We start from the raw sequence: 11,500 nt of genomic DNA on the forward strand, positions 1-11,500 counted from the left end.
GGGGGGGGGGAGACACAGGACACCAGAGAGGGGGGTATATTAACTCTTCTAATACAGGGAAAGGAGGAGAGGGGGGGAGACAGACATAGGACACCAGAGAGGGGGTATAATACCTCTTCTATTATAGGGAAAGGGGGGGGGGGGAGACACAGGACACCAGAGAGGGGGGTATATTAACTCTTCTAATACAGGGAAAGGAGGAGAGGGGGGGAGACATGGGACACATGAGAGGGGGGTATATTAACTCTTCTATTATAGGGAAAGGAGGGGAGAGGGGAGACATGGGACACAGGAGAGGGGGTATAATACCTCTTCTATTATAGAGAAAAGAGGGGAGGGGGCAGACACAGGACACCAGAGAGGGGGTATATTAACTCTTCTAATACGGGGAAAGGAGGACAGGGGGGAGACACAGGACACCGGAGAGGGGGTATAATAACTTTTCTGGTGTTTCGATTCAGTGAGAGTTATGACAGGGTCTCTTTGAATAGTGTGCATTTAGCAGTCCATGGAATGGAGCTGAGCATTTTTCCTTCCTGCAGAAACATTTGATTCCCGATGCTTAGTAGAGCTCAGTCATATAATTTTAGCTATGTGACTTGTATAAATTCCAGACATATTTTTTTTTTTTTACAAGGAGTGTAGATTTCATCCGAGATGATAAAGATATTTAGCTGCATGGTGACATATGTATTGTATATGTATGTATTATGTATTATATGTATATTGTTTCATTTTTAGATTATATACAAAGTTTAACATTTAGTGCAGGACAAGTTAAATCCAATGTGTGTGTGTTTTTGTTCCTCGGGTGAGAGGGACAGCTGCCATTCCGGGTCCCCGCTGGAGGAATTTTACTTTTACTACTTTTGCAAAGGCAACTCCATAATTTGGGATTTTCTGTCTCCAAGACAAATAGAGAAGGTGAAACTCTCTATTAGGGGACACAGATAGTAACTAGACAGAATGTCTAATCCTTCCATCCAAAATAAAATGATTTGACTTCTGATACCCCTAAATTATTATTAGTTGTATAGAGTGTTATGTTTTATCATTTGTTGTGTTAGCTTAGAAGGGCTATCCAGCAATTTATTAAAGATCCTCAATACAGCATAAAATTATGCTAACCAAATATTGTGCAATATTCTAGTAATAATCACACAGGGGTACCAAGATTATCCCACTAAGAGGTCCAGGGTTGTCCAATTAAGAGATCCCCAGATGAGCCCACTAAGGGGGTCCCCATATCAACTCAATAAGGGGGTCCCCAGATTAACCCCATTTCCCCAGATTAACTCAATAAGGGGGTCCCATGATCCACTCAGTAAGGGTCCAAAATCAACTTACTAAGGGTTCTAAGGATCATCTCACTAAGGAGGTCTCAGGGTTGTCCCATTAGGAGGTCCCAAGATCAGCTCACTAAGAAGTCCTGAGATCAACCTAAAAAGGGTCTAAGAAAAATTTCACTAGTGGGTCTAAGGATCAGCCCACTAAGGGGTCCCAGGAACTACTCACTTAAGGAGTCCAAGCGATCAGCCCACTAAGGGTCTTTTTCTTTGATTGGAGTCTATAGAAGAGTATTTACCAAGCTCGTGGGCCAAGGTGTAGGCCGCCTGCAGACCATAATCTTCAATCACAGCACAACTCTTGCTGGGGTCACACACCGTCCCAATGTCGGCTACCCCCAGGGTGTCACAGCTCTCATGTCCACAAATATCCTGAAATAAAAAGAGAACAGTTATTTGTAAAATGGGAATATGAATGCATACAAATGGTAACATTCCAAATTAAATATTAAAATTCTATATATTATATGAGAAAAAAATCTGCTCAGGATCCATCATAGTTCCTATATTTTGGTCTAAATCCCATGGTGCTGGGCCACCACATAAGTACCCCAAGGCAAGGCAATAGGGACACATGCCCTGGAATTTCTTGCTTGGTTCCCGGGTCCTTAACACACGTCAAACACAGGGGATCACTGTGACCCCAATCTAGTGAATCGGGTGCACAGAGCAGAATGTATACCTGCTGAGTGTAACATTGATAATTTAATAAGAAATAATAATATTCAGTGTGATTGCAGCCCAGCAGAGAAGTGCTTTGCTGTGTGGTATTATATTCCAGAGTCTGTGGCTAGCAGCGGTCGGTTCTGGAATAGATGTAAGTGATACCCTGAGCCTGGCGTGTTGTATATTGGAAGCTCAGTCTTTAGGAAGTGTCATTGCCAGGGGTCACATACCTGACGGGTGATGAGAATGGCGGTATCATAATGCTCCGGATGGCGATCACTCGATGGGTTGTACCTCTGCTGCCACCTGCAGAAGTTTCGTAGTGTCAGTCCGCCATTGTCCGACACTTCTGGACCGGCATCTTCATCTTCCACTACCAGAACTTTCACCACCACCAAGTTCACAGAGTTCATCAGGCTGGGGTGTTTGTATATGTGAGAGGCCACAGACATCAGTGTCAGGAGATGGAGCTGAAAGGGAACATCAGAATATTGCAGATTGGTTTAATATTGCTCTGTGCAGATACAATTACAGTAAAGAAAAAAGACAATCACATCTATGATAAATGAGCTGATGAAATCGTCCCAGCCTTCACCATGTGATCCTCTGCAATATTGTACTCAGTGATCTCCATTCCATAAGTCAGACTTGTAACAAATAATTATATCTTGCTAATAATAGACATAAATATATATTGGGCTGTATTACCTATTGCTTCCTATTGGCCAGAAGATTCATTACTTCAAGAAGAAGAATTAAAGGAAGATTCTTATTGGCTGCTACTATTTGTTCATACACCTCTATATATGAGAATGTCTTTGCACAAATACCATATCATGTAAATATCATTCTGAAACATATATTGGAACTTGGAGCTACCTCTCAATAGCCAATAATCCCCCCCCCCTCACAATGATCAATAATATAGAGTTACCCCCCACCATGACCATTATTATACAGTTACCCCCACTGGCCTTTAATATGGAGTTAATCTTTAATATCCATTAATATAATGTCCCCCCTACCCATTGGCATTGTTATGGAGTTACCCCTAAATGACCATTATTATAGAACCCCCATTCACCAATTGTATGGAGTTACCCCTCAATAGTCATTAACATGCAGTTGCCCCCCTCCCCCCACCCCCCACCAATGGCAATATATATAGGATTGCCCACCAAATGGCCAGTTATATAAGTTTGCCCTTTTTATACTCATACCGTCCTTCATTCCCCTAGGGATTCTTTACAAAGAGGGAATTTGTGCCCATTTGTGAGGTCAGGTGCTGATGTTGGATAAGAAGGAAAATGATGACATTAGATTTTCTTTTCAGTGCCCCCCTTATCCCTCACAGAGATATAGGGGCTAATTTATCAATGCTCTCCTATGCTTTATTCAGTGAACCTGGGTGATCCAGCAAACCTGGAATAATTCTGGTCCGGGATTGAAAACATTTGCTAACAAATAGCAAATAACTTTCAGGAAATCTATTCAAGGTTTTCTGGGTCGCCCAGGTTCACTGATGAAGTGTATCCTCTCCAGGCCTTAGAGAGCTTTAATAAATCAGGCCCAAAATAACAGAATTACCATTGGCTGCATATTAGCAGAGATCTCATTTATATTCAGTAAATCAAATTGTTTTATTTCCATTTTTGCTGCATCTAAAATAATGGAAATCAGGAATTGTGAAGGTCACGCAGGAAAGCTGCACAGGAGTTTGTTGGAATGGATTCAGCTGGTATTCAGGATTTTCTACATCTTCCCATGTATGTATATGTGTGTATTTGTCCACCTTTATGAATAATATAATAATAATATAATAATATACAGATGCCGGGAGACTGATGTAGTCTGCCATTCCCTGGCTCTCTATTATACAGAATAGAAGACCTCGGAGTCATTGCTGTACCCATGAGGATATAAATGATCTATGATGGCTATACTGTGCTCTGGCCGTATATCTGTGAGACATCTCGGCCCTATATAGTCTATAGGCCAGAAAACTCAGCAAATCCATTTCATCGCATTATTTCTGCGCTCGGTGTATTTTTACCAGTCGTCATGGTTTCCTAAAATGACTCAGAATTACAATGAAATGATTGCACTCCGTTCCAATCGGATGTCTAGACAAAAGCCAGAGAAATGGCCAAGATTGCTGACCTGCATCCAAAATATTTCATTCTTTCCTATATATCGTAGGATGTTAGGCTCTCATATTTTGCAATCTTTTAAAGATTTCGTCTTTTGGAAAGGGTGGGTCCTGATGAAATGAGTCAATCTTTGGCTTTTTATACCCCTGACATTGCCATGGGCCATGTTTGGGTTTTCACACCTGCTGTTGCCTTCAAAATAATATTGAGAAAGTGAAATGTTTGATAATGACCGAAGGAGGTTTGCAGGCATTTGGTCACTGCAGGTCACTTGAGATTTAATTCCAGCTTTAAATGGCAAATCAATGACAGCTGCACCTATGGCTTTCTCCGAGGATACACGAGACAGTTTCCCAATACACTGGTCGGTAGGATTGCATCTCAGGGCCACCACCTGGCTACCTTAGCCATTGGGCTGCATGGAGATCCGTGACTACTTTATGGCTATGAACTAAAACTAAAATGCCTTTCAAGGGCCACATGAAATAACGCAAAGTGTGTAATTGCACATTCTTCCTAATAAGTTATCCTTCCATCAGGGTGCGTCTTCCACAATACTCTGCAATGAGTCAGTGCCGTACCAAGCAAAGGCCGCTGGGTGGAGGCCCGAACTGCCCATGGGTAAAGTCAGTGGTATTGTGATCTAATATAGAAGATGAAAGCTGAGTGAATGTCTGTATGATCCAGGGAATGATAGGACGAGTCTGGCCCTTCTGTGTCCCACCTGGATACACAATGCTGAGATCCTGTCTGGCAGATATGTGAATACGCTGCATTTTCTCCTCGTCTTATCACCGGGATAAAGCACTCATGACGTGAATATTGGTGTAATCTATCCTGGAATTGCCTGACTCTGAATGATTGCCAACCATCCTCTGATTAATGAGCTCAGAGGAAACGCACAACGCTCATTAGCAAATTTCCATAATCAGATTTCACTTTTCTTATCAAAACTGTTCGGATTTTCCACATTAATAGAAATGTCTGGGCCAGGCGCCACCGGAGCGTGATGTGGCAGATTGTGTGTACAGGAGGACCGGGATGTGGTGGGGATTGTCCTAAAGAATATGATTTCCTGTAACACACCTTAAATATATAAAAGGGGGGTTGTATGGGATGTTCACCCCAGAAAGGTTTTTTAGCTTGGTGGTAGGGAGCTGTAGGCAGAACTTTTAAGCCGGGTGGTTACCGAACAGTGCCGGGTGCTGCACCCAGCTAAAAGAAGCCGGGGAGAGCACTGGATGAATCTTTATAAGATGAATAATGACCTCTGCTCTGTGAAAATGAATTGGATTCATGCAGATTGAACGTCAAGCCATCATCACGAGTAATCCTCACAATTCCCCTTCTTTTAGGGCCATCATTGCACTACGATTGCATGCTGGAAAAGCTTGTGTTACCGCAGTAGTGCGCCAAGATTGCTGCAATGTGTTTCAGCACCATGTGCATTGAAATAAAATAATAGAATAATTTTTCCCGCGACGAAGCCCATTACAACTGCCACAAGATGGTATAAAACGCCCTCAGCCATGGACCACAACACGTTTGAAAGATTTGCATTTTCCACCATTGACTTCCTTTGCCGCTCTTTGTATATCTGAGTCACAAAGAAAGCTGATCCAGACAGGGAGAACATATCAATATAATGCCCAGCAGTTGTCACTTATCACTGGTTCCGCTTTAATTCAGATCTGAATGGGGGAGCAGCTCGGCCCAGGGCCACCAGCCAACCATTATTTTAGAATAAATGGCTCCCCGGGCCCCCTGCCTGTTCCTCCCCTGCAGGTAAGTGACCTCTTTTAACCTATACACCACAAATCCAGCACTATGAGGGTTAACTGTCAGGGCAGAAGCCAGAGAGGAAGCTGTGACCCACCTTGCCACCCACCGGCCTTTCTATAGCAATTCCCACAGAGCTGTAATAGGAAGAGAGAGGGAGGGTCCTGCGGAAAGAAAGGAACCTTGTGGGGTGGTCGGAGCATTTTGTCTGGGAACGGTCTGACTCTGAAACTATAGTCACCCAGGTAGGGGGTGAGAGGGCATAAAAGATGACGGAACAGTTCACTGGAGTCTTTGTTCTGGGATTAAAGAAACTTTTGAAGGCCAATTTTGTGGAGTGATCTACAATGACAAATCTTCTTCTTAGAGGCCACATAGATCTATGATGTTAATTACACACTGCGTGTATTTACATTACCCAGGGCACAGCCATGGCATGGAAAGTTCCATCCTGGAGGTCTCCCATACAGCCCAAAATCTCCACCATTGTCCATCGCTGACAGATACTTGATGACTATGATAGACTGTAAGCTCTTCGGGGCAGGGTCCTCTCCTCTTCCTGTGTCACTGTCTGTATCTGTCTGTCATTGTACAGCACTGCGTAATATGTTGGCGCTATATAAATCCAGTTTAATAATAATAATAATATACACCACACTCGTGTCTGTCTGTCCCCCCATGGACATCTCTAGGTTGTATCTGTATGAGCAGACATTGTACTCCCCTACAACATGTCCATTGATTTCTCTGTATCATATTGTCGCCTCCAGAAATAATATTTAGGTGTTATTGGCAGTAAAACTATTCATAAGTATTACTAATAATGTGTACTCCGTTAGTGATTTATTTAATGACTTCATTTCACTTAACATTTTAACGGAATATAATAAAATCAATAAATTATTCCAGTGTCATTACTATGAACGCATCAGCCTCCTCCCTGCAACATCGATTCATGTTAAATCCAGCCAATGTAATCCATCACACTACATTATATTATATTATATTATATCACATTATATTATATTATATCACATTACATTATATCACATTATATTATATTATATCACATTATATTATATCACATTACATTATATTATATCACATTAAATTATAATCCATCACATTACATTATATCACATTACATTATATCACATCATATTATATCACATTACATTATATCACATTAAATTATAATCCATCACATTACATTATATCACATTATATTATATCACATCATATTATATCACATTACATTATATCACATTATATTATATTATATATATATAAATGTGGGTAAACTCTAAATAAAGGAATCTGAAATTCAGCAAGGCATTCATATACAAAACTCAATCAGTTCAGGTATTTCCACAATACGGTTAGCAATAGTGGGCCAGGACATGAAAATGTGACTTTTTTACATAAAATAATTTTGGATTTCTGGGTTGGAAGCTATGGAGGTAAAACCACACCTACATATATACCATAAACACAAACATACATATATCATTACATACATATACTGTATATATGATTACACACACATATTAGTATTGATATTATTAATAAACAGGATTCATATAGCACCAACATATTACGCAGCGCTGTACAATAAATAGGGGTTACAAATGACAGATACAGACAGTGACACAGAATGAGGAGAGGACCCTCCCCCGAAGAGCTTACAATCTAGGAGGTGGGGGATGTATCACACAATAGGAGGGGGATATGGAATGGTGGGGAGTAGTGAGGGTTTAGGAGACAGAAGAAGACGGGTAGGTGAGGTTGAAGCGTTGGGTTTTAAATGAGCAGAAAGTAGGAGCAAGCCGAATAGGACGAGGAGACTATTCCAGAGAGTCGGGGCAGCTCTAGAAACGTCTTGGAGCCGTGCGTGTGATGAGGTTATGAGTGAGGAAGTCATTAGTAGGTCATTGGAGGAGCAGAGAGAGCAGCTAGGGGGGATTTTTCTATCAGGGCAGAAAGGTAAGTGGGGTAAGAGCTGTGGAAGGATTTGTGTATCAGGTAGGTAGGTGGGGGAGGAGCTGTGGAGGGATTTAAAGGCAAAGCACAGGAGATGAATTTGATTCTCAGGTGAAATGGAAGCTTACATACAGACACATATATCATTACATACCTATATTGTATATATCATTACATACTAATATTGTATATATCATTACATTCCACACATCTTCTCTGGAGCTGAACAGAACACTTTGTTTTCTTGCACAATACATGAACTGATATTGGATGTGAATGTATAATAATTAAAGTGCTCATACACCAAAGGCATTTTGATATTACCATCACAATTCATACATCAGGGCTGGGGGCATTTAAGAGGACTGCTAAGCCCGGATGCTGCAATGTTATCAGAAAGCTCTGTACAGCACCCTGCAATCCCTCCCACCAGTTGTGATCTGTTTCCATTGCACAGAGAAACACATAATCCCAATAATTCACTATCCTCAGTTCTATTAAAGTGAACCTGTCAGTAACAAATCGCTCTGAATACAGCACTGACATGAGAAATAAAAATCACGAACATGTCTTAGAATGCACAGCCCTAACAAAGTAAATCTGATGACAGGTCCACTTTAAATACCAGCACCCTAATGACATTTATACTGAGGGGTATACATCTGCATTGTGTATATTGAATAATACAGATTATGTTGCAGCCATTAGTGGAATCTGTTGTGATTTGCAGTCATAGAAAATGATATTCTCATCACATTTACATCAATCATTGCAGAAAACATTTCTAGTTGATGAGGAAGTTCGAACATTCAGGAATATTCAGATTATTTGGATTTGTATGTGATAGTTATATTTGGGATTCTAATTTTGCTTTCATATTTCTGATAAAATATTTCTGAATTGAGTTTTTGATGGTTTTAGTTTTTCCATTACAATTTGAGTACAAAAGGAACAAAAAGTAACTTCAGATTGAACTGAATTTTTATAATAGATTTAAATATTGAATTATTATTTTTTTTATTTGCTCAGACAGCAGAGTGCACATAGGCGCATTAACTGATCCAGCTGCATCCACAGCGCTCATCTGCTAAGGTGTCACCGTCTGTATAAATAAGGAAATGTCGTTTCCTTCCTAACTGCCATTTGAGATGCATCAGCAACCACAGACTATCTGCTCTGACCACAAGAAATGAAAGCAGAGTCTTGGCAAGGGAGTTACTGACGTTTCCTCCTCCGTCAGCCCGCCATGCTCAGGTGTCTGTGTGCTCATAGATTGCTGTGCCGCCAGAAGACTCTGCCAGGTGCCCATTGGCACAAAGCTGCTGATGGCCAGAACACTGCAATCCCTAGATTCCTGAGCCGTACACTGCGCTTACAACCTCCAACAAATGCATTCTACTAATGCAAGCTACACGAAAGGGAAATCATTGTGGCATAAAATGGGCAGCTGGCACCTTATAGGGCATGAGAGGTCAATGAGAATGTCCCTCATTCAGCTTAAACTTCCAGTATTTGCAATTTCCTGCTAAGTTCAAACAGACAAACATGGAAATGGCTGGGATCTGCTGTACCTACAATGGACCAAACCCAGGCATGTTCATCCAGCGGGAGTGAAGGGGGGTACAAACATATATCACCCCTGTGCCAGGTATGATCCCCGTGCCAAGTATTGCCCCTGTGCCAGGAATCACCCCTGGGCCAAATATCACCCCTGTACCAGGTATTACCCCTGTGCCAAGTATCACTCCTGTGCCAGGTATTGCCCCTGTGCTAGGTATCACCCCTGTGCCAGGTATTACCCCTATGCCAAGTATCACTCCTGTGCCAAGTATCACTCCTGTGCCAAGTATTACCCCTGTGCTAGTTATCACCCCTGGGCCAGGTATTACCCCTGTGCCAAGTATCACTCCTGTGCCAAGTATTCCCCCTGTGCTAGGTATCACCCCTGTGCCAGGTATTACCCCTGTGCCAAGTATTACCCCTGTGCAAAGTATCACCCCTGTGCCAGGTTTACCTATTTGCCAAGTATTACCCATGTGCCAGATTCAATTCCTGTACAAAGTATCACCCCTGTGCCAGGTATCACCCATATGCCAAGTATCATCCCTGTGCCAAGTATTACCCCTGTGCCATGGTGCCGAATTATTGGACATGGTACAAGGAGTGTATATGTAATGGACATGGTTTGTGGTGACACCTGGATTGTACAGGTAGGTTGGTCACAGGGGGTAGGTATCAGGTAGAAACATGCTGGGGGTATAACATAGAGTAACCCTGAGGAAGGTTGGTGGCACAAATTTCACCTCCTCCATCACCAGCTTACTTTGTATCTCCCAGTGTTTTATCACACCAGTGCTGCATTGGACCCGCTACTTCTCTCTGCAATGTGCTGTGATCATCGCCATCCCTTGCAGCAGAGCACCAATGCAGCATCCACAAACATTGCAGAGGTCACATGATCAATGCACAGAAAGTTACCCAAGTGAAGGAACTGGCCATTGCTATGGGCGATATACAACGTACAATCAATCAATCAGTGGGGGGATTACTGGAGGAATATTGGCTGTTTATCTAATACAGTGAATTTTTGTAGATTTCCTTGCTTGTGTTCTTTGAGTGAATGTTCACCGCATTCACTGTGCTGAGTGAAATATCTGATGGAAGGTGATAAGTGAACATTCTAATATTCTTTAGTAAATCAGCCCCAATGTTTGGATTTATGAATCCGATGACGGACAATTTATATCTGAGGATTGCATTCCTGTGCGGAGGACATAATTGTACATTTCATTCTTCCTATTATTTATATTCATCGTCTGATTCCTGGTCACATATTATTATACCAAAATATTATTTATCAGAGTCTAGAGGAAATTGGGATTTTGTGGACAGAGAGGGGAATGATTGCACAGATACCCATGAAATGATGTTGTCACCTTAAGATTGGACTACAGCATTCCTCCCCATGGGTGTTCTGTAGTCCCCTGAGAGATTGGAACAATATAACCGATAACTCCGATCACAGGAAGTTATCAGCTCACAGGATTTCTGGCAGAATCAACCGGTATTATAGCGATTATCAAACACATAAAGAAACGCTTCTAACGGTATATTTACGGGATCAGATAATCAGCGTTCATTGTTAGGGGTTCACATCTCATCTGCTCTTCTATTGGCCTGATTTATTAAAGGCTGGAGAGTATACACTTTCATCAGTGAACCTGGGTGATCCAGAAAACTTGGAATTGATTTCTTCAAAGTTATTTCTATTTGTTAGCAAATGTTTTTAACTCTGGACCAGATCCATTCCAGGTTTGCTACATCACCCAGGTTAATTGATATATGTGTATCCTCTCTAGCCTTGGAAAGCTCCAATAAATCCGGTCAATGATCTCATCTGTTTTATTTACAGGGTCCGCAAACCACAGAAATGATCCAAAATGGGAAATAAAAGCAGTGAGATATAACAGACATGTTCTATACGTGTTAATAATAATAATAATAATAATACCAGACATGTTCTATACGTGTTAATAATACTACTACTAATAATAATAATAATACCAGACATGTTCTATA

The 11,500-nt window shown here is 41.4% G+C and overlaps 1 protein-coding gene across 1 annotated transcript in view; it reads right to left on the reverse strand.

Annotated features, from left to right (window-relative positions):
• ADAMTS8 (ADAM metallopeptidase with thrombospondin type 1 motif 8) overlaps positions 1–11,500 on the reverse strand; it is a 27,890-nt gene that overhangs the window by 14,632 nt on the left and 1,758 nt on the right. Inside the window, exons 2-3 of the mRNA XM_072425604.1 lie at positions 2,243–2,482; positions 1,586–1,718 (exon numbers count right to left, since the gene is read on the reverse strand). Of these exons, the coding sequence (XP_072281705.1) occupies positions 1,586–1,718; positions 2,243–2,482 (373 nt within the window). The remainder of the gene's footprint in view (positions 1–1,585; positions 1,719–2,242; positions 2,483–11,500) is intronic.

The sequence above is a fragment of the Pyxicephalus adspersus genome, chromosome 11, assembly GCF_032062135.1.
Source record: "Pyxicephalus adspersus chromosome 11, UCB_Pads_2.0, whole genome shotgun sequence".
NCBI lineage: Eukaryota > Metazoa > Chordata > Amphibia > Anura > Pyxicephalidae > Pyxicephalus > Pyxicephalus adspersus.